The sequence below is a fragment of the Semicossyphus pulcher genome, unplaced genomic scaffold, assembly GCF_022749685.1.
Source record: "Semicossyphus pulcher isolate SPU_LCO1_2020_fin unplaced genomic scaffold, fSemPul1.0.p SCAF_17, whole genome shotgun sequence".
Classification (NCBI taxonomy): domain Eukaryota; kingdom Metazoa; phylum Chordata; class Actinopteri; order Labriformes; family Labridae; genus Semicossyphus; species Semicossyphus pulcher.
In genome coordinates this window covers 28,073,183-28,096,890 of record NW_027211681.1, presented here as the reverse complement: position 1 = coordinate 28,096,890, position 23,708 = coordinate 28,073,183, and the positions used below count along the sequence as shown (strand labels likewise).

The window sequence follows — 23,708 nt, the reverse complement described above, 5'->3', positions numbered from 1 at the left end:
AGCAATAATATTTGAAATTGAAAGTTGTACAAACAGCTTGTGTGTTTTTTTATCCAGATATAACAAAGGTAAGAGTCAAACGTTACTAAACAGCGATGAAGTATTTTTGTATTTTCATTACTTTCCAAAGTCCTGGGTGGCGACGGGCAGCTGAACACGTGTTGGTGCCTGCGGGTCGCCGTGGCCTCGCCGTCACCCACATCTGCAGCTCTGTGGCTGTAAACAGCCGCTGATGGATGGATGGAGGTGTCCCGGTGACCTCTGACCCCTGATGGTTGGAGGGCAGGGGGGCGGCGAGGTCAGCGCCGGGGCTTCCTGCTAACTCATCTGTCCCGCCCGGCTCAGGAGGCCCATTCCTCAGCCGAACGACAGGCGAGCGGGGCTGAAGTCCTCCTCTGTAATTGTGCTGCTGGCTTTGAAGTTCGGGAGTCGGTCGTCTCTTCGGAGCGACGCCGGAGTTTTCTGTGACGCTCGGCCCTTGTCGTGCTGAGGAGCACTTGCACGTGCAAAGTCTTTCCAGCTGTTCCCTCGGAGTCACGTGTAATTTGTAAACCAAAGCAGCTCGTTAATGAGTTGGGCGACTGTAAACAAATGGGAGCGTACGCGCAGCCTCTCCACCTGTTTATGCTCGGGTTTGTAAAAGACGTCGTTAAGGAGGCAAATAACGTGTGTGAGCGAGAGGGAGGGAAATTACACACTGATTACATTAACAGGAGCCATGCTGTACACTCCACTACTCAACATGAAACACACTGTAAAATAAAAACATGAAGCAGCAGCGAGTGTGTGTGTGTGTGTGTGTGTGTGTGTGTGTACGTGCGTGTGTGTGTGTGTGTGTGGTGTAAACAGCACGTCGGCTTGTGGCTCCGCTTTTATGAGCTGTGGCTCAGAGGAGGCTGCAGGATTTTGGTGTTTGACTTCAGGGGAGGCAGCAATGAAGCCAGAACACCCTCAGGCTCACACACACCAACACACACACACACACACACACACACACACACCGACACACACACACACACACACACACACGCACACACACGCACACACACAAGATTCAGACTGCAGCAGTTTGATCAGTAAATTTATTAAGAATTAACATTTTTTCTGATCAGACATTTTCCATGTGTTGCTTCTAGAACTTTTCCATTAGTAGTTACTGTTATTGGGGTTACCATGGTAACCAGGTACAACAGGATTAAGACCTGCCCCAACAGAAGCCTAAAGCAGGTCTGTAATAAGAGTCGTAATAAAAACAGGCTGTCGGATTCAAAGAGTTATGATGTTTGACTGAGACCCTACAAAGACCCAGCAGCATTTAAAAATCTGCTCCAGCAGGAATTTATTATTAATCATCTGTAATAGTGTTTATTATGCATTTACTATGATTAATATGAGACAATATAAATCATACTTCTGGTTTATTACTAAGACACGAACACGCTGGGTGAGTTTGACTGATTTTAAATACCAAACAGTTGAATCTGAAAGTGAACTTTGACCTAACGTGCTTCCTGTAGTTTTGCTCACAGTTTGACCTGATCACTCTCAGTCTGAGCGACACACAAAGTGGTTTACATAATCTGGATTAACTGCTGGTTTGTTTCGTGTGACTGCTCGTGCCTCTGCTGGACTCTCCTGCAGTGAGCTCAGACATTAACTATACGAGTTAAATATTATTAAAGTGTTGAATATGACAGATGTCACTACAAGAATAAACTTCAATCATTACTAAATATGTTTGTAAGCAAGTTTAATTCAAGTTACACCTGACAGAGCGCAGAGAAACAATGCGCACATGAAGAGTAGGGGTGCAACGGTTAGTCGACATTGTCGGCAAAAATTGACAACAAAATTAGTTTGCGATGAATTTAATTGTGAATAATTATTATAAGAGCCATTAAGTCATTGTGTAGTTCATTATCTGATCAGTCGACAAATCGTTAATAATAATCAAAGACTAGTCGACTATCAGAGCAGTCGTTAGCTGCAGCCCGAGCAGAGAGGAGCCTCTTTAATATGTGGGCGTGCTGACTCATGCAGAAGCAGTACACACATTAAAGTTGCCTTTCAGCTGTTTATAGATCATGAGACTCTTTGTGAGTTTATAAGCTAAACATACGCGCCGACACGAAAGCTGATGAATATAAAGTTTGATTTTTGGGAAACCGTTTTCTCTGCTCTGTGTTCTCCTGCATTAACAGCTCTGTTGCCCTTCACACAACCTCAACCTCCGACAGCTAGCCCCCTTTTTTACCCTCCATCCCCCCACCAGCCTCCCCTCCCCCCACCCCATCGCTCCTCTCACCTCCCATCTGCTGCAGGACTCGCTGTCCTCCAGGTTCAGCTCCGAGTCCTGGCAGCGGCCCTGACCCCTGCCGAGCGGGGACCGATTTAGCCTCTCTGTGTTTGGAGGCAGGCCGGGGGCAGGCGGGAGGAAAAGGAGGTGGTGATGGAGGAGGAGGAGGAGGAGGTGTTCTACAGGCCTCAGCCAAACCCATGAGTCAGTCAGGACGAAGCCGTCCCTCCTGCTTTAACTGGACGACTCGATTCAGCCTCACACTCGTTAAAAGTCAGGTCTCTATTTCCTCGTTCTTACAATGACTGAAGACGGATTTATTCTTTATGCTCAACAGAAATACGTTCATATAAAACTGTACATTCTGTTATGCCATTTAAAAAACACAGTATTGAAAAACACAGATGATGTAGACGGAGGCTCAGTGGATCACTTTCAGGACTCAGAGTAAAACTGGAACATTTATGAAAAATTAAGTAAAATAAAGTGCTAAAGTTAAAGTCAACCATCGTCACATTCCTCTGGTACAAACTGTGTAACTTTAGGTCACGGCTCCTCTTTCCTCCTGTCAGGACGCCTCTAAAGAGCCCCGAGCAGCCCACAGGTGAAATACCTGAAGCGCAGCAGAGGTCAAAGGTCATCACCCCGGACTGAGAACATTCCCCTCCTCAGCAGGTGAGAGGCAGGATGAGACGCAGGGGGGTGAGAAGGTCAACATAACTTTGAAATAGATTAGAGGCGGTGTGGGGGACGAGTGGACAGTAAAGGCAGAACAGAAGAGGAAGGTCACCGGTTCAATTCCCTTAAAAGCAGCCACAAGTGCTGATTAACTGCTCATAAGACAAGGTCTGTGGTGGCGTCGGGCGGGTCCTTCATGATTTATGCACCACATGTCCATCAAAATACACATTCGTATAATCATATTCATATTCAATTCATTGTTGAGATACGTGCTAAAGCATAGAGGTGAGAATAGAATAGAATATGCTACAGAGTTAGCATTTTGTTATGAGGTGTTAGCATGACGCTGAGTGTGTTGGCACAATAAGAATGTCTTTCCTTTGTTATCACAGCATGAATACATGTTGGTTTATTCTGTGCACAGTGTGCTACTGAGTTAGCTTGAAGTATTCTGTCTTTGAAAGGTTTTTTTTGCCTGCATCCTTCAAAGGACACAGTCTACGAAGGATGTGTCGTTCGTTTAGGCAGCGCTGGATGGATGGATCCTTCGTGACCCGTCTGCATCTGAAGGAGCCTTTAATATGAGACAGCCTTCGACGCTCCGCTGAGATGCAACTTGCTCAAGTCTCAGTGAAAGTTGTGAAGTTGCAGTAAACATGGGAGGTCTAGTGCGCCATGTACATGGTGGTGAGGTTTTAGTTGTGACAACACTTTAGGTGAGAGCAGAAAAAGTCTTTGTTTTGCTCTCTGTTTAAAAATGGCAGATAAAGTTTTAAAGGTTTAAAGAATTTGATGTTGCCCAACCACAACTTTTGGCTCACTGGACAACATGTTATTTGATGTGCTAAAAAGTTAGCATGCCGCTAAGACTTCCACACACCGATAAAAAGTAGAAGTGAGGTTGATGTATTTACCGTGAGGTGCTGAAAGAGCCAGGCTCTCAGGATGTTTGTGGCCACTTTGGGGAAGATTCCTCGTTTCTTGTTGTGCAGTCTGTCTTTGTCGGGGTCGTCGTCGTCCCCTGTGCTGGGAGAGGCCATGCCGTTATCCAGGAGGTCACCTGATCAAACACAGAAGAAGAAGAAAGAAACACTTCAGGCTTAATACCACAGTCTCAAAAAGGAACAAACTTTTCCTCACAGGTCAGGTTGGTTTAACGTCGGACCAACGATTTCTGGAGGAGGTTGAAAACTCTTTTAAACTCTTTTTTAACATGTTGCCATGACCTCTGGGAAAGGAGGTAACGCTTTGAGGTCAAAAAAGCAAGTTTAAAAGACGTATTCTAAATTAATTTTGCTCAAATAAAGGAAAACATCAGTGGAGTTATCACAACAACTTTCAGGAAGGTTTAAGTTTTTATTGTAATGCCCTGTTAGCTGGCTAACGTTAGCATGTTTCCCTCAGTATACGGGCCTCTCAGCACCTTTCTGCCTATTAAAGGTGCCCAACAGACACGTGCCTTTTCTCGTGTACTTTCGCTGCTCAGGTGTTCACCGTTTGTGCACGGATTCAAACGTGTGACCCTGCAGTCACGTCGGCCTGCCCTGCCTTCTAACCCTCTCCGTGCTCCACCTTCCCCCTGCAGGTTTTAGATTGTAGCACATAATGCTGCATTTCGACTGAAAGCACTAAAAGCTGCCAGGCTCTGCGGTTTTACTGCACTTTCTCTGCCTGTTTAATGAGGCTCATTTTCTCCTCCGTGTTTTTAACAGCGCAGGCCAAGGTTAGGGCGACGGGCCCCGGCAGCCTGCAGCCGGAGCTGCAGGCCCAGCCGCCCTGCCCAGAGTCAGCGGAGGAGGAGCAGGGCCTCACTGAGCCTGAACAGAGGCTGGATTCTGCTGAGCAGCAGAGCCCGAAAAGGTGGAAATAATCATAAAAATGATGCGTAACTCCATAAACAAGCTCTCAGCCTCATTAGGCTGAACCACAAGCTCCCCGAGGCTGATTTACACCCCTCCGCCCGCGCTCCCTCTCTGTCCTCTCTCTCCTTAGAGAGCGGAGGAACGAGAGGTCCGACCCAACCTGCTAATGGTTTGTGACAACTCGGCTTCACAACAACCTGTGAGCTAAAGGAGAGGAGGAGGTTTGTACGTTGAAAACTAGGAAGAACACAGACGTGGTTTCATTTTGTGGTTATAGAAGCTGCTGCGTGTGATGAAGGAAAGCCACAGAACAAGTGATGAGAAGTGTTTTACTGTTCACATAACTAGCCAACTACTCTGTAAACATTTCATTGATCGGGGGATGATAGCAGGTACACGATAAAACCTCTTGTGTGAAAAGGGTTGAACTTAAGAACAGAACAACAGGACTTACAAAAGCTCAAAGTAAAACCCTGGTTAAAGAGCACTTTCATATGCACCATGATGATTGTGTTTGCATGATGCACAGTATCAAGTAGGCAACATCCCCAACATGTCACATCCATGTTGCGGTGGTTTAAACTCCATCAATGCAAATATATTCAAGAGAACATGACGATTAAAGATATTCAGTCGAGCACTCGTAACCCCGACACGTCTGCTCTGTGACCTGAGAGTCTGTCAGCAGGAGCAGGTGGCACAACATCAACCTGTTGTCAGCCTTTGTTGCATCGTCTCATTTTAAAACGGTTCCACCTCAGCTACGAATGGCAGCATTTTTGCAATAGTGATGTTTAAATTTCTGTGTCACCATTTTGGGTGAGAACATTTCAAATGCACAGGAAAAATAAAGAGGTGGAGGTGGACGGTCCGCTGGAAGAGAGCGATGTTACGTCTGTTTCTGGTTCAACAAAAAGTCTCTGCAGGGATTCTTTCTGTCAAACAACTCTTGGATTGGCAAATAGAAACACCTTCACGGGACAACGCAGCTAGTTTCATGTGTGCATCTATTTTTTGTAGATCACAAAAACTCACCATATAATCCACTGCAAGACACTCTGATGTGTTTTTAAGTTTTGGTAGAATTAAATATGATTAAAGTTTTCCAAAGAAACTCTGAGTTTTCTTGAAACAGTGATTGAATTAATGACTCTCTCTCTGCCCCACACAAGTGCCATTAGGACGAAAAACAAACACATGAAGCGGTACAGTCGTGCTGCCTGCCTCCTCCATCGCTGAGCTTTTTAAGAACTGTTTGTACAGATTTTTATTATCCGTGCTCTGTTGGAAGAACGCTCAGTGGAGAGAGAGAGAGAGAGGAGAGCGTCTTTATTTTCCACCACATTTCCACTACGGACCATTTCCCCTCTCTGCTGGCGGGAGTGGGAGGGGTCAGATGAATAAAAGCCTATCCAGTGCACTTATGAGGGTGACCTCACTGCCGAGCTCAGTCCTGGAATCAAATCACCAAGAGGAACACAACATATCGTGCTGCGCTAGTTTCAAAACACATGAAAACCTAAAAATACACTATATGAAGTATGTGGTCGCTGAAACATTGCAGCCATACAGAGTCTCGACAGTGTCCACTCCTCTGGTTTCACAGTTTTACAGGACGTTTGAACCTAGCTGCAGGAATATGATCCATTCAGCAACCAGGGCATCAGTGAAGTCCTACACCCTTTGTTTCAAGGCATCCTTAAGCACCTGTTGTATGGAACGTATTAGCACCTGTTTCAAGATACCCAGCTGTTGATGCAATTTTACGAAAAATCAAAAGTCATCCATCATAACGAAAGTAGACGAAGACTCAGGGGATCAACAAAGTCACATGGAATCATCTTCTTGGGAACATGACTGTTCAAAACTGTCTGTCTCAATCTGACAAGTTATTCTTGAGATACCCAAAAGACCAAACTACCAACTTACTGACCAACCAGCAGCCCAACCAACTGACCAACCAACAAAGAGACCAAACAACCAACCAGCTGATCAACCAAACAACTAACCTACTGACCAACCAGTAACCCAACCAACTGACCAACCAACAAAGAGACCAAACAACCAACCAACTGATCAACCAGTAACCCAACCAACTGACCAACCAACTCACAAACAACCAGGAGACTGATCATCCAACCAAGTGACCAACAAAGAGACCGAACATCCAACAAACTGACCAACAGAAAGACCGACTGACCAACTAAACGACCAATCAATTGATAAAACAAGAGCCCTACTAACCAACCAACATGCAAATCAAGAGACTGACCAAACCCCAAAGTTACTGACAACCAAGAGGCTGAAAAACAAACCGATAAACCAACTGACCAAATCATCTGACCAACCAACAAAGAGACCAAACAACCAACCAACTGAAAAACCAACTGATGAAGCAAGAGACCGACTAACCAACCAACCAGGAGACCAAACATCCAACCAACTGATCACCCACAAGACCGACTAGCTAACCAAGAGTCTGACTAACCAACAAAGAGACCAAACAACTAACCGACTGATCAACCAACTGACCAACCAACAAAGAGACCAAACATCCAACCAACTGAAAAACCAATAGACCACCTGACTAAACAATTGAATAACCAAGAGACCAGCGGCCCGATAAACGGACAAACCCACTGATCAACCAAGAGACCGAACAGACAAACAAACCAACCACCTGAAAAAACCAAGACCCCCACCAACCAACTGAAGAACCAACCAACCAACCAACCAACCAACCAACCAACCAACCAACCAACTGATGAACCAACCAACCAACCAACCAACCAACCAACCAACCAACCAACAAACACACTGCCAAACAAAGACTGACCAGACCAACAAAAAACTGACCTGGCAACCAAGAAACTGCGTCATTGCTCCCTAGCTTATAGAATGTGAAATGTTGTTCAGATTGTTGTCCAGGGCAACAGTAGATTGTCATTAATCTTTAAACATGCAAAGAACTCCAGGAACATGTCAGTCGATGAAAGAAATTCTTAATGGGAGAAAACATATGTTGTTGGTTCTTTCAGACTGTTTGTGTTTTAAAGAGAGCCAACATCCATCCCACTATCAAGGCTGATGTGTGTTGAGATTATTCACGCTTGATTAACAAATCTCTGAGTAAATCAAACTCAGTCATGGTGGTTGCTGATTTTCTGAAGGTCAGACTCACAGGTGAACCCGGCAGCAGTCCCCCCACAGCGGTGTAAAACTGTAAATGTGGGCTGCAGATAGAGAAAACCACAGGGTCTGTTTCAGTTGGAACGCTAACAGACACATGCTAACAGAACCGGCTGGACTCAGACCAGCAGCAAGAGGCCAGAACTGCTGTGAGTGTTTTAAAATGGAGCTGCATTCACTGTGTGTTCTTTATCCACTTTATGTTGTTGTGTGTTTATTTGTATTCAAAGTATTTACCATTTACATTTGTGTTCAAGGTCAAGGAGATTTCTTTTGGTATGTTTGTGTTCACAGTGTGTGCACTTTGTTTAAAATACATTGTTGCTACTGTTTAAACTAAAAATGTACATTAATTCTGTCAAGTAATTTTTCAGTGTGTGTGTGTGTGTGTGTGTGTGTGTGTGTGTGTGTGTGTGTGTGTGTGTGTGTTGTGTGTGTTCAAGGACATAAAGCTCTCTTTCTTCCAGCTCCAGTCGAAGCTCACGTCGTCCGTCAGCCTTCATCACTCACTCTCTCACTCCCTCGTTTTTTTTCAACCGTCTCCCTTTATTTTCAAACTCACATCAAGTCAAACATGTCGGAAAACCTCTGACACCGTTCATAAACCCTCTCTCTCTAGCACACACACACACACACACACATACACACACACACACTCTTTCATTTGTAAACCATAATAAGAAAAATACACACAAACTGAAAAGAAGTGTGCACGTTTATAAGTACGGCTGACACACTCAGTAATGCACGTATACTGTTGCCAACAGAGTTAAATGTTTGTTGAGTTTTAATGTTTATAAGTTGGTTGATTTTGATACTAGAGCCTCAGGATGGTTTACTTCTGTGGAATACAACAGTTAGTTCAAACCCAGTAATTTGATTGGACAAGAGGCAATCCAAGAGTGATACAGTATAACAGCACTGGGACTCCTGACTGCATGTATCACTCGGCTTCAGGTGTTCTGAGACGTCTAGATTGATCAACAGACTCATATCACTGGTTGCATAATAAATGGGAAACTGTTCGTGTGCTCGGCAACAGTCCAGTTTTGTGGGCGGAGCCAAATCAATGATTAGTAACAAATAACAATTTGTTATTGGTCATAAATGTTGTCTTCTATACTCTATTTGTAAACGTGTTGTATCAAAGCAATATCACATTCGCGGTCATGCTGTTGTACTAAATATCATTAACGAATCACAGCCATGCTGATGTACGGTGTAACCTGCCTCTTCTGTCATATTATTCTGTTATTGCTTGTTTACCTACATAATGTTCGTTAGTTCGTTAGTCCACTGTGATGATGGAGGTACAGCTCTGTCGGGACATTCTCACCTTGTTCGCTGCTGTTGTCGCCGCTGTGAGACGTGTGCCCGCCGCTGGACGGTCCCGGCGTCCCGGACGATCGTATCGATGCTGCGTCGTCGTGATCTCTGCTCCAAGAAATCTGCAGAACATGTCAATCACTTGTTACCAAACAGATCCATTAGGTTTAGGCATGGATGCTGTAAAGAAGTAAATCTGCCAGTTTATGTCACATCTGTCCACAAACCAATGGGTGACATCAAGATGGCTCCGTGTCCCTACCACTGTTTGATTGACAGGTAGCTCATCAACAAAGATGGAGACTACAAAACAGGAAGGACCAGGAGGATTATCAGTCCATCATCCGACCAAAAGGAGGCATTTTAAAATGCAACCGGAGCTTTGGAGCAGCAGGTCACCTGACACTAAGCTGCCCCAGTTCACACCTCTTGGTGCTTAAAGGGTTAAAGGCTGACAAGTGGCTGCTGAGAGCTTCACTGAGAGGCTGATTTAAAACCTGCTCGGCTCCAGGAACAGACTCGACCTGACTTTTCACCCAGCTTCTCTGGGAAAGAAAGAAGTCTTCATGAGTCCAGGGTATGATTGGAGCCTGAACGGACAGCAAACTCACCTGATCCATGTTGTTTCCTGACGACCTGATGAAGTCCTCGCTGTCCGATTTGTTTCCGTCTCTGTCGTCAATAACCAGATCGATCGGCATTTTCCCTTTCAGACAGCTGATGTATCGATGGCAGAAGTTATCACAAAGCTCGTGAACCTGGAAATAAAATGCACAGTTAACAGTCGGCCTAAGCAGCATCTTTGCTTAATCGCGTTACTTAAACATTAAACATTAAACACATATGTTTGTTAGAATAGAGTCTTATAAATAAATAAAAGGTCAAAGGTCATTGTTATTTTTCTGACCTTCTCCAGCTCCAGGAGGTGGAAACGCAGCACCTGTATCGCCTGGATCATCTGCAAAAGAAATAAAGTAATAATAATAAAATAAAAACCCACTTTTAGTGTTTAATTTGATCACGTTTTAATCAATTACAACTCACCAAATTATCCAGCTCTGGGTTTGATGAAAATAAAGGCCTCTCTGATCGAATCTAGACACAGAAAGAAAGCAGTGTTTCAAAGTAATCTGTTATTGAGTTACTTTTTCATCAACAGTAATCTGTTACTGTAAAATAAATCAGCGTATGTCTCTTTTCCTTTTGTCTCCACAGAAACAGAAACTCTCTGAAGCTCTGTTTCTCTTTCTCTCCTCCTTCTTGGCAGGTCGCTGCGCACCAGCAGAAGGTAAACACAGCTGTGTCAGTGCGCATGTGTAGCTAGCTAACTCAGCTAGCGAGCTGTCAGAGAGGACAGCGTTTACTTTGTGGAAATATTCACATTATTCTGAATGTTTGGGTGAAAGGGACGAGAACAACATGACGGTGAAATGTAAGCTGTGTCTGGAGGAGAAGTGCTCGTCAGCTGTGAAGAGCTCGACTTCAAACGTGAAGAAGCATCTGCAGCTAAACACAGCTCCACAACACTGGTGGGACTAAGAGCCTGTGTTGTTGTCATGGAAACAGCTGTGCCTCATACTGTATGCCTCTGCCCAGTTCACTGTCAGACTGTGAGCATCATAAAGAGCTGTAAAGGTTATACTGCGTCTGTCAGTCCTGTTATCAGGCTGCAGAGTTACAGATTATGGGCTGTAAAGGAGGCGACGCAGAGACGGTAGAGTCGATACATTCAAAGGTAGACGTACAGTAGGCGACACACCGTCCTGACGATATAACACACATGTTGCAAAGAGGGGTTAATTTGTTGTAACACTAAAGTAATCCAACACGTTACTTTTCTCAGGAGGTAACGCAGTAACGTAACGAGTTATTTTAAAAGTAACGTTACCCAACACCGCCTATTAATGATTTACCCCAAAAATATTTTTAAAATAATAATAATAAAGCCCGGGTTCCACATTTAATTGTTTGTAAGAAATATATGATAATTGACTGCATTATTATAGATTAAACTGCAAAAAAGTAAACTTTTACGTTAACAACCTACAACACTGAAATATGCATCATTCACAATGTTAAAGGGTATATCGTGCAAAAGAGAACTAATTTCAATACTGTTGTTAATAATAAATCTGTACTTAAGCTATTTATTAATGCAGATTTTAATTGTAATAGTTTTCATTTTTACACTGTTCTAAATCTATCTTGAACATTTGTTTCACCTGGACTCATAAAGACACGATGCACAGAAAGTAGGATGAATGGGGGGGTGATGGGGGCCCACAGCTCATTTCTGCCCCGGGCCCCCACAGAGGATTAAACCGGCCCTGGCCCTTTCTTGATCCTCTAGGTCTGTTCTGTATTAACTCTGACATGTGGATGAAAGGTGCGTTTCTGTACCTGTTTGGAGAAGACGGCGATGTCCTCGTTGAAGGAGTCCGACGAGCAGACGTCTCCTCCGGCCACGCCGCTCTCCCTCGGCGTGCAGGTCGCCAGTTCACATTTTTCAAAAATCAGTGCGAGCAGAGGGAATAAAGGATGTCTGCAGGAGAGAGAGAGAGAGAGAGAGAGAGAGAGAGAGAGAGAGAGAGAGAGAGAGAGAGGAGGAGGAGGGATCAGCTCAGACTGTAACATAAGTTTCCTGCTGCCTAAAACTGCCCTGACTGTTGTTTAAATGGCACTCAGACTTTTAGAGCAGTTTTATAAAATAAAAAAAAGAGACTTTACACACAAACAAACTAAAATTAATTTGAGTATTTTCAACAAATTACACAAATCAATAGAAAGAAAGGATATTTATCCCAGTTAGGAGGCGAATAGAATTCAAATTAAATACAAATAATTCAACTACATTCACTTATTGGTGTGTCCCCATGAACTCTGGATAACCCACACAACTTGATTGTGTTCAAACTTCTTCAGTAATTAAACTGTTCATAGCAGCAGAAAACAAACATTGTGTTGGGGCAGAGGCAAAAAAACAGGGACAGATAAACCCAAAACTATCTTCAGCATCATTGGTTACAAAGTAGTTATCATAAAGTAGATTTTACTGAAGTCAAAGTTAAGATTCAAGATAAGACAAAGCTTCAGACTTCTAAACTATTCAGTCCTGTAGTGAGTAACAGTTTATAATAATAAATTAACATTTTATCATGTAAATTAAAGAGGTTCCATGTAAGCGTCTCCTTTCCTGCATTAAATAAAGAGAAGCTTATTAGGGAAAACAGAAAAGGCCCCAGAATGGAACCCTGAGGTACTCCAAACGTGTGTTAGGAGATGAGAATCTGTTTGAGGTTAAACTACAATAAAACACGACTGGAAACTGATGTGACTAACGTTAGCATTCATATCGTTTAATGACAGAAGAAAACGTTAGCATGCAACCACTTCCTTACGGTTTGATAGTGTTACATGCACAAATTTCTGAGTAACGGTAATGTTGGCTTAAAATGTTTTGCCTTGAATGTTAGCGTGGTTGAACGTTTACATTAATGGTTTAACGAACATGTTTAATTCGATGTCCCTCCTGATTTACACTTTTCATTGTCTTTTCAGTATTTTATCTGGTGATAAGCGGTGAAATGATGACGATTTGTCATATTTGTTTAAATGATTTGCAGCCTAAAACACAGCAGAAAGATAGCATGTTAGCTTCACACCCTGAGCGTGGTGTCAGAGCAAAATGGCCACTTGGTGCACACAGGGAATTTACTTTGCAAATAAAGTCTTTGTGTACAAAATATATACTGGACATTTTAAACACAATGCACTGCTACAGCTTAATGTAAATGACTGTATGAATCACTGACAGGAGTTATTTCTCTGTACTTTTCATATTGCCATTACACTTTGGAACCTGTACTCTGTTCTACTAAAGTGACACAAATGCTGAACTTTCCTCATAATGGAGCATCTTTACATCAGGGTGTTGCTACTGAAGTCGAAGAGCAAAATGTAGGTAGCGCTGGCCTGGCTCAGCTCGGCCTGGAACAGCTTGTAGCTCAGTCCCACATAATGAGAAGAAACTAAACCAGGGAACTATTTTTTCAAGCGGAGGAAAAGTTTTCCAAAATATGTTTTTTTTCTTCTCATGAGTCCTGAGTTGTATTTATTTTGTAGATATTTTTCACAGTGTAAATAACTCATCTTACCCATAAATGTCGTCTTTGTCCCTCTTCACGGCGTCCCCAGCTGTGGCGGCCACGCTGCTGCTGCCGGTGTGGCTGGACTGGGCGTACTGGTGTTGAGGGTACGGACCCCCTCCAGCAGCGGCGGCGGCAGCGGCCAGGTGGACGGCCTGCAGAGAGCGGGCGGCGGCGGCGGCAGCGTGGTGGTGGTGGTGATGGTGGTGTGGGTCTCCGTACACCCCCCCACCCACCCCCTCCAGCCCGTAGTGGGCCAGGTCTTCATACTGGAACACAGAGATAAGAGAGGTGTGACCTTTGACCTCCTGAGCTGCTCGCTAACTTCAATGGAGGTCAAAACGCCTCAAACTGTGGTTAAACTGTATTCAGGGTTCATAAGGCGGCAGAGGATGTTTCACTTCAGCAGTGACGTCACAATAAATACAGAAAACAACTCAAAGTGACGCAAACCTCAGCCAGAGAAAACTTGATCTATTTCTATTGTTAGAGGAAAACAAGAGTGTTTTTTATCCATGCACGTAATAATATATAACATTTAATCTAAAAATACCTTTAACATTGAGAAACAAAATTAAACCTGACTGAAGTGACGTCACCTTGAAGAGAAAAAAAGCCAATAAAACTAAAACTGGTGCAAATTTCAGCAAAAACAAAAGTTTTGACCCAAAAATAAAAAAGATCTTAAAAGAAGAATAAGTTGGTTTCATTTCCATGTAAGAAATATTATATAACTTTTGATTTGACAAAAATTCTTAAACACATAAAACATAAAGAAATCTGAAAGAAGAAAATCTAGAAAAAAGAACCAGAGAAAATAACATATACGCTCCAGGTGTTCCTGTTGTTACGTCCGACATGTTTGTTTTCTCTAACGTGACGAAAACTGTTTTAAACTTCCGGCCTGTTTAAAAACTCTCACATTCTTTACGAGGTTATTGAGATAAAAAACTAAAGTAAAATAAAAACACAGAACTATAAACAAAAAGACAAATGAGCCGTTTACATGAAAGATGTTTTAAAAAAAATAAAAATAAAAAAGCTTTTATTGTGGCGGGTAAATCATTTTAAAAAGTCATCAGGTTGTTTTTGTACTTTTGTTTGTGAAACTTTTTCTTGTTTTTCATGAAAGCAACTTTTTTATCTACTTTTGATATGAAGCAAAAAATATTGATCTCTCTTTTACAGATAATACGGTACATTTACATTTTAAGATGTTAAAAACATTATGAACTACTTCAGAATAAAACGATTATTTCCTAATAAATACAATTAAAATCGAACAATAAAAATGTGTCCGAAAACTGAACTTTAAGTCCTTTGCAGGTTTTATTACGTCCAAGACGATTTATTTTGTTTAATGTTACAAACTTTAGTAAACATACATTTTTAGAAAAACTCTTAATGTTTAAAGTAAAATGTTCTAAACACAAATATCAGCAGAAAAAAACTTTTAATTTCAGATAAAATCATGAAAATTAAGTTCCCTAAAAACATCCGGACTCGACTAAACCGTGTCTGCCTCTCTGCGCGTCATCGTGAACATGAGGACAAGTTAATAAACACTGCAGAGGCAACCGTTAATTACTACAAAATAAAAGTCTCTGTTAAAACTTTTTTAATCCCATAAAGATCAGACTGCATCGTGCCGCTGCTTCTACTAAACATACAGTAATGATAATATTCATCTCCTCCCCTCCCCCGACTCCTAAACTGTGACTTCAGTCGGTGCTGTAGAGAAGCTCGCGCGCTGCTACAGGGAGCAGAAAACAACTGGATTATTCAGAAATGTTTCTTCCAGAAGGAAGAAATTATATATATATATTAGTTATATGTGATTTTTATTGTGTTTTTATAAAGTGACTTTGTTGTGATGCAAAACAAAGTTCAAACTTTTACACTTTAGTCAACAGAAGGAAGAAAAACGTTGTTTGTGTTTAAATTAAAGCAAATCAAGTTTTTATTTCAGGTGTTTGTGTTTACCTGCTGTTATTTGTTTGTTTCTTTGTTCTGGTGTTTTACCTTATTTTTATTTATTTCATGTGTTACTTTCCTCGCACTCCTTTATCTGACTGAAGCACTGTGTGATGGTGTCGGTGAAAAGAGCTTCACAGACAAACTTTGATCGCTTATACTTCATCCATGTGGTCAAACGAATGAACTCAAACTAATTTTAATTAAAAAGAAAAAAAACAACTTTTTATCTACAAAGCAACAAAACGAAAACAAAACGAGGCAGCTTGAGCAAAACCCCGTTTTAATTTAAAGCCCAAAAACACGATTTTAGTTTGTGTCACTTTTTAAAGAAAATAATTGTAGGCCGACATCACGTTTTGATCTGAACGTTAATGAATCCAAAAAGTGATTCATGAGCAGTTAATTCTGTTTCCATCTCACAGAAATGTGTTGTTCTTGTTTACTTTGTTGTTGTTGTTGTTTTTTTGCTTAAGAAGTTTATTTACTTATTTTCCGTTTTGTTAATTTAACGTGAGCAGCTACAGGTGCCGGAAGAGTTTCAGAGTTACACATTCTCACAGATTTATGTTATAAACAGTGTGTGTGTGTGTGTGTGTGTGTGTGTGTGTGTGTGTGTGTGTGTGTGTGTGTGATCAGTGATCAATAAAATGCCGTTTAAACTTTGACCTCGAGAAAAGCCGCGTGACCAAAACGGATTTAATACTACAAATATTTAATTGTAACTTCCGGTTGTGACAGTCTGCGTGCCTCCGTCAGGTCAGGATGAAAACATTTCATCAGAAACAAACTGAAGAAATGTTATTTTATTCTCTAACGGCCTCTAACACACACACACACACACACACACACACACACACACACACACACACACACACACACACACGCATACACACACTGCGCGTGTGACTAATTATGTGTTTATACGGGTTTATAAAGTGTGAACTGTTACACACTGACTCCAGTTCAGCTTGAAGAATAAAAGTTCAACAAACACGTGAGAGGAGACGAGACGAGCTTTTTGTTCAGTTTAAACTTTTTAACTGATTTTTTTTTTTTTAATAAATCAACGAAAAGTAACGACTGAAACTTTAAATGTCAAGAAAAACTTTCTGCGCATCACAGTTTTTATTAAGTTTTTATTTTCATTATTAAATTATTTTGAGGTTCAGAAGTTGTTTTCTGTCCGTCAGTGTTTTTTTTCTCCCTGAGCGTAAAAATGTTTTTGGCTCATTAAAGTTTGACGCAGTTTTTCTTTACAAATCAAATGTTTTACTTTGACAAAAGTTGTGTTTGGACTGATTTTAAATAAACATTTTAAAACGGCTGATTATAAACCGCAGGTTTTAAAGCTTCTAAAGAGAAACTGTCGCTCCCACTGAAAATGTTCTGTCATTCTTACGCACGGGGAAAGTTTGGTTGATTTTTAAATGTCTGTAAGAAAACACGTTTATGAAACATTATTTTTATAAATAAATATTTTTAGATTATTTTGTGGTTTGATCCTGCTGCCTGTAAGTTTTGTGTCCGTTTGAAGGAAAGTGATTCAGTGTGTCTCAGTTTATTGAAGCTGTCTTCTGCTCTGAACATGAAACTTGTTCCGCTGAAGTCTGAGCTGAAAACACACCGTCCTCTTCTCATCGCGTCTCTGCGCTCTAATAAAAGTGCATTTTTACGCACCCGTTGCGCCATCGGCCCCGTCTCTGCGCCCGGACTCCAGGTGACTCCTGCGGGGCAAAACACACATCCAACTCCCCGGTACCGGAGCGGTAATCACTTAATCCCGTGTCCAACGTGTGTAACCGGGTCCAGCCGCGAGGAGAAACGCACAAACACGCACAAGGCAGCAGCAGGTCCCCGCAGAGGCTCCACTCCGTCTCCAGCAGCACCAGCCGGGCAGACCCTGTCCTGCTCCCGGCCTCCGAGCTCCAACAACAACCACCAGAGGAAGCGCTCAGTCAGCAGGCCCGATCCGATCAGGTTACATCCAAACCGGGGGGTTAAAGTGACGCGGACCCGCCCGCTGCGCTCTGAGCCGGGCCGTGCGGCGCTGTCTTCTGCGCGGAGGTGCGCTCAAATCCCCATCGCAGCTCCGGCAGCGCGGCTTCCTCCTCCCTCAGAGCAGGCCGTCCTGGTGTGAAGGGAGGGAGGGAGGAGGGGAGGAATAGTTTCTTCTCCCCCTTAAAGGAGCAGAGACTCCCTTGCGCGTCCCCGCGAGGTGAACTGGATGGATGGTGCTGTTTCAGAGGAATATGGTTTTTTTTAAACGTAGAAACGCACAGACTGTAGTGTAGATTTGTTCTATGATCTGTTTGTTTTTTAGTCCTTAAAAAATGAAAGAATAAAGACAAGCTTGTGAAGAATTAAACTCTTCAGTGTAAATTGAGGATCAAGTGAAGTGAAAGCTGGAGCGTCAGACCTCCTCAGACCTCCAGGAGCTCTGAAGGCTGCAGGTTTACAGCGAGGTCATTAGTGTGTGGTTACTTAATTAACTGCAAATGTGTTAAATGTGTTCGTACTGTAAACCTGCTGCTGAAGCACGTGTAAGCACTGACAGGGGCCCTGAGGTCACACTGTGCTCTACATCAGAAGTATACCTGCTAATGCTAGCGCTAACTTCACAGTAACTGTAATATTAGTTATGATGCTAATTTTGGCTAGCCTAGCCCCGCCCCTCTTCCTGGTCTGTGTGACTCTCAGTGGGAGCATCAGTGACTAAATGAACATCATGCTGTGTGGAAGAAGACTTCACTTTATTTACTTCCTTTTTTTTGTTGTAGTATTAAAACATTGAGGCAGACATGTTTCTGACAGAATGCAGCTTAATATAGAGTGTCTAAGTCTTACAATAAATCCATGACTTGCTTCTCATGTGACCTTTAAAAGGTGCCGCAGCAGGTTTCTCTCTTCTAACCACCGCGGTTAAATAAAGAGTTTAGTTTAAATCAGACATGAAATCTTTAAAAAAAAGAGCTGGTGTCAAAGTTTGAAGAGGAAGATAAACTGTGGAACATTGACGCTGTAGCTGATGAACTCTTGGACACCAGCGCCATCTAGTGTTTGTACAGTGTTAATACCACATGCAGACTTTCTCCTGCCAGCCTCCCGGTAACATGTCTGCAAGAAGTCAGGGTGAGCCGGTGTGTGGACGCAGCAGGTAGCCTAACAGTCGTGTATATCATGTGACCGGTGTGACACCGGAAGAGCGACACATAACAGGATGATTAAAAACATGCGAGGCTGAAGAAGAAGGATCGTTTGACAGCAAAGATGTCTGCAGACCGGAGAGAGGAAGAGATGTGAGGGACGACCTGACATCGTTGTTCCTCATGCGCAGGTGGAGAAGCTGCTCAGAAATAACTAAAGGTAGTTTGATTAAAGGAGAGGAGATCACTTACCTGCTCAGGTAGTCACATCAGATCATCACGGTGTGTTACAGAACAAGTAAACACACAGCCTTTTTATACATGACAACAGGGCTGACAATCAATTATCCAATGAGAAGTGGACCCTCAGATGTCCCGCCCCTCCAACACGGAAACTTCAAAATAAAAGTACACAGAAGGACGTTTCTGAAATTACAATTCTAAAGTTACATGAAGTTAAAACACATAATTGATTCTTAAATATGAAATACAAATACATGAAACTATTGTATTCACCAGTGCCAAACAATATCATCAGAGCTTCCTGTTTTCCAAGGACACAAGTCATTAAGGCCGTTAACTTTAAATAAAACTTTTGTTTTAAAAAATCATAGGAAGTCACATTTGCTGACTTTATTTCAATATAAATTCTGTGCATGTAATCTCTCTGATCTGTGGTCCTGTTTCTTCAGAGCTCTCTCTGCTCGTCTCGGTACGTAAAGCAGGGAAATACAATACAAACGGTCACATTTTATTACATGAAGACTAGAAATGATCCGAACGAGCCCTAAAAACAAGTCTGGACTCAGACCTCCTTTCTGAAGCTCCAGGCCGAAAACTAAAGACCTTTAACGGCGAGTAAAGGGCAGAAAGTTTAACGTATTAAATAAAATCACTTTTATTACTTTTAGATAAAAGATGGAATTTAATTTGACATGAAAAGTCTCTTGATTGTTTAACTTACTCCAGGCTGATGTAACCTGCCCCAGACTGTTTTTAAATCACAAACATATACGCTGCTGACATTTCAAATTCACTGGACAGGATGTGGGCTCTCTGTGGTGCACTATCAGAATAAAAGGAGACGAAACACAGGGCCCAGCGGTTGAAAAGTAACCTGATCAGATCATGTCTCTCAAATCTTGAGAGCGGGTTGTGTAAAAGAAAAAAAGGAGACGTAGTATAGACTGAAGACACTGTTTACAGTTTACTTGCTGTACTCGACAGTGACATAATAGATAAAGGAGACATCAGGGCTGTAAACAAATAAAAGATTTCGTCCGTATAAAATAATTAAACAGCATCAACATCAAACATGAAATATTGAATTTAAAGCAGCTGTGAGGAACTTCCATTCTGTGGGGATTTGGCACCTCTATGGACAAAGTAATGTGTGTTCTTATTTAGAGCTCCTGTAATCTGGAGCAATCCAATTTTACTTTGAAAAACCAGGACAACAGGAAGCTGGATTATCTGATCCTGGATAGCAAAAAACGGGATTTCTCAATCCGGATTCTTTTAAAATCAAACTCTGAAGTCTCCACCTCATAGCTCCACCTGCCTCACTGCCGCGACTGAATAAGCCCCGCCCCCAACATTACAAAGCCCCGCCCTCAGGCCTCATTTTCCCTCCAGATCATACCAGGAAGAAGAAACAGAACCACAGTGTGAGTTGGAAGTCAACTTTTCACCTTAATTAACCTGTTTATTTGAAAGTGCGTGCATTGTTTCAAAGATAACACTTTTACATTTATATTTATATTTACATTTATATTTATATTTATATTTACTTTGCTAGATGTTTTCTGATGTACCAGAGATGTACCAGGCTGTGGATGAAGTTACAACCAACCTACACTAACCTGTTACCATTATCTGTTTAACCATGTTCACACCTGTAATTTTTCACTTGTCCTTTAGACTGAAAAAAATCCTCCACAAACCGGCGTCCACCTGTCAACCTTTCACCCCTTTGAGTCTGTGAGCTGCTCTGGAGCCTGCGTTTCAATGTGCACGACATCTGATGTTCTGTGAACCGACGGCAGCGAAAACAACAAAGACTTTTCAGCAGATAAACATCAAACACTGCAGACTGTAGTCAGAGCAGCTGTGGAGCAGATGAGAGCGCTGCAGCAACACACCTCTACCACTAGGTGTCACTAAAACACAGGTTTATACACATGGCTGTTCCACTGATGGTCAGCTGAAACTAAAGTGGGGGCTTTTATTTTGAAGAACTCCCAGAAGACAGTTAATAAAGTACCTGTTATTTAGCTTATATTACTTCTAGTATTAATATCACTTCAGTTTAAAAACTTATATCACCATATTACTATTAATACCATACAACAGCTGCTACCACAAATATTAGCAGTGTTGTAAGAGGTAGTGTTTATGCTAGTGAACGTAGCGTAACTAAACTGCAAGTTAGAGCCCTTTATTCAAGTTTTATTGACGTAAAAGTGTAGAAGTATTATTCGCCATGTACTCTATTATATCAGTGTGTCTATATCACTGATTAGTGCCTCTGTTTGATATATTATTAAAACTGTCATCTATAGAACATCACTGAAAAATATCTCCAAACTCAGTTCAAAGGAAAATAAAACACCTTTAACTTTCCCTCAATACATTTACCAGTGTTGTGACCAAGTCATCTTCTCTCAAGTCTCAAGTAAGTATCAAGTCATTTTTTCTTGAGCAAGTCAAGTCGAGTCGAGTCCTTAGTTAAGGCAAGTCAAGTCCCTTTTTTTCCACCCCAGATCCAGCCCTCTTACCTGTAGTATCCGGTCTTTATAAAGAGAAAACACAAGGTGTTAGCAGCCCGTCTAATAATGATGTTATTGGTCAGTTTATATAACCTGTTCAAACAGTCTGACAGTGAATTGTATCTGTATTATCTTGTCACAGACGCAGCCATGATGATGGTCTGCTCTGAGACCGTGTTGAGTAGTAACGAGTACGACTGATGAGGCTTCTCTTTGGGGGCTTGATGTTGCGTGTTGCCATGGCGAGGAGTTTGACTGACAGCCAGCCATCCAATCATGACAATCACACACCGGGGAGCTTTTTGAGCCGTCCAGTCATGACTCCCAGTTTGTGCTGCGTACAGACTTGATAGTTAGACAGAAACTTGACAACATTGAATTTGATCATTTAACAGCTAACTTTCAAACTTATGAACACACGCAAGTCATCCAAGTCATCATGCCTCAAGTCAAGTCAAGTCTCAAGTCATCAAAACAGTGACTCGAGTCGACTCGAGTCCAAGTCTCAAGTCCACATCTCTGACATTTACTTATATTTCACTGCTGACTTCTGGCTTCTACTCGTTCCTATAGCCTACAATTACAACTACTGCTACTCTACTTTGCTCCAACTGTAAGTGTCTCTCGTCCTTCTGTAAGTACAATAAAAAGTAGTGCCATTACTTCAGCTGCAACTCTCACTCCTACTGCTACAGTAGATTTAACGTCACTACCACTGAAACTGCGGCTGCTACTCTTAATGCTAACATCACCAGTACTAACAGCTACTTCTACTCCGTCTCTGCTTACATGTAACTAAACCTGTGCTTTACTTACATTTGCAATGTTGGAAGTTTAACTACATTTATATCTGCGTAGTGATTCAAGTCGTTAAATTACTGCTTTTGCCGTTTTGGTGTTTTTAGTTTAGTTTCATTCAGAGAGGATTCTTTTTTATTCTTTTATAAATGGTTCTCTCCTGTAATCAGTCCCAGCTGCTGGGATGCTGTCACATGGTAAGAGATATTGATGCAGTCAGCACTAGACGTTGCCTGGCTAACACCTCCATCCAAGGCCTGTTTTGCTTTTTACTCATGATGAACTGAGTCCTCTTAGCTGCTTTGTATGAAAGCCCTGAGCTGACATGCGTTTCAATTTCTGGTTGTTTTCTTGAGATCTCGACTTACTTATCCCGTTATCACGAGAAAACCAGCTTTGATATCTCGAGATAACGAAATAACAAAGTCGCGATCTCCAGAAAACAACTGAAATAATTTGTTATCGCGGGAAAATGGATTAAATAAAATGTATGTCTGCTTAGGGCTTCCGTAACTTTGTGCAGCTGATGAGCTGAAGGTCTGAAAGCAGATTGTAACCTTTCCCAATCCCTTCCCTTTACTCTGCACATGCTCAGTAGGATTCTCTCTCTGCCTGCTGGGATCACTTCACCATGGCAGAAGTTAAAACTGATGCTTGAGGTGTGAAAGTTACTTTTTGGTTGTACAGTATTTTTCTTCAGTTTGTGACTGTGAATTTAAACTTTGATCAATTTTGTCTCTAAGGTAAAACAATGCTAACAAAGGTGTAGCTAGCTAGCATACAAGATTGTATAATGTCTGCTGTAACAGTGTTAATATCAAATATCATTAAGATCCATTTTTAATGAAATGGAAACAGAATGTGTCGCTCCTAACTCTTTTAAAAATGTAATGAATATGATCTCCCTCTTGGTGGGGGAAACTGTAACACTCTGACTTCATCCATTAAATCACACCTCATTAGTTAAAACATAGCAATATCTTAATTAATTAGTGCACATATATATGTTTATTATATTAAAAGATGACAAGTGTATTTTAAGTAATCTGTGAGTTATGAAGGAAAATGTGAAAAATGTTACAATCGCCCCCGGTGTCCCCTACTCTTATCCCTCTGAATACTGCTACCATCCTTCTAATATTAGCGCTATAAGGAAGCTAAGCTATGGCTACAATCGATATTGATGCTAGCTGGTATCAGCACTTCTGCTTTTTCTGCTACTTCAGTTATTCATATGCATACCACCACTTTACAACCACTGTTTGACGTAATATATGAATGATTATTGAAATTAAAGCCGTGTTTATATTTCTGCTGATGTTGTTACCGGCTTTAAGTTTGACTTTGACAGCGAAACGCAGTAGCTTTTAGATTCTTTACATTCAGACTGATATTCTCATGACTATTATTATGATATGGTAATAGCACGTGACTCTGCAGTCCTTCGGGTCTGACGTCACCCGCCCCCCGCCCCCTCCTCCTCTTCCTCGGTCCGCTCCGCTCTCTCTGCGCTCACTGAATCC

General features: G+C 41.9%; 1 protein-coding gene across 1 annotated transcript in view; it reads right to left on the bottom strand.

Moving 5' to 3' along the window:
- The window catches only part of meis1a (Meis homeobox 1 a), a 29,900-nt gene extending 15,541 nt beyond the window's left edge, over positions 1-14,359 (bottom strand). Inside the window, exons 1-8 of the mRNA XM_069666394.1 lie at positions 14,351-14,359; positions 13,509-13,819; positions 11,755-11,896; positions 10,399-10,449; positions 10,262-10,312; positions 9,966-10,112; positions 9,365-9,476; positions 3,892-4,037 (exon numbers count right to left, since the gene is read on the bottom strand). Coding sequence (XP_069522495.1) covers positions 3,892-4,037; positions 9,365-9,476; positions 9,966-10,112; positions 10,262-10,312; positions 10,399-10,449; positions 11,755-11,896; positions 13,509-13,819; positions 14,351-14,359 — 969 coding nt within the window. The remainder of the gene's footprint in view (positions 1-3,891; positions 4,038-9,364; positions 9,477-9,965; positions 10,113-10,261; positions 10,313-10,398; positions 10,450-11,754; positions 11,897-13,508; positions 13,820-14,350) is intronic.
- Between the last annotated feature and the right edge of the window lie 9,349 nt (positions 14,360-23,708).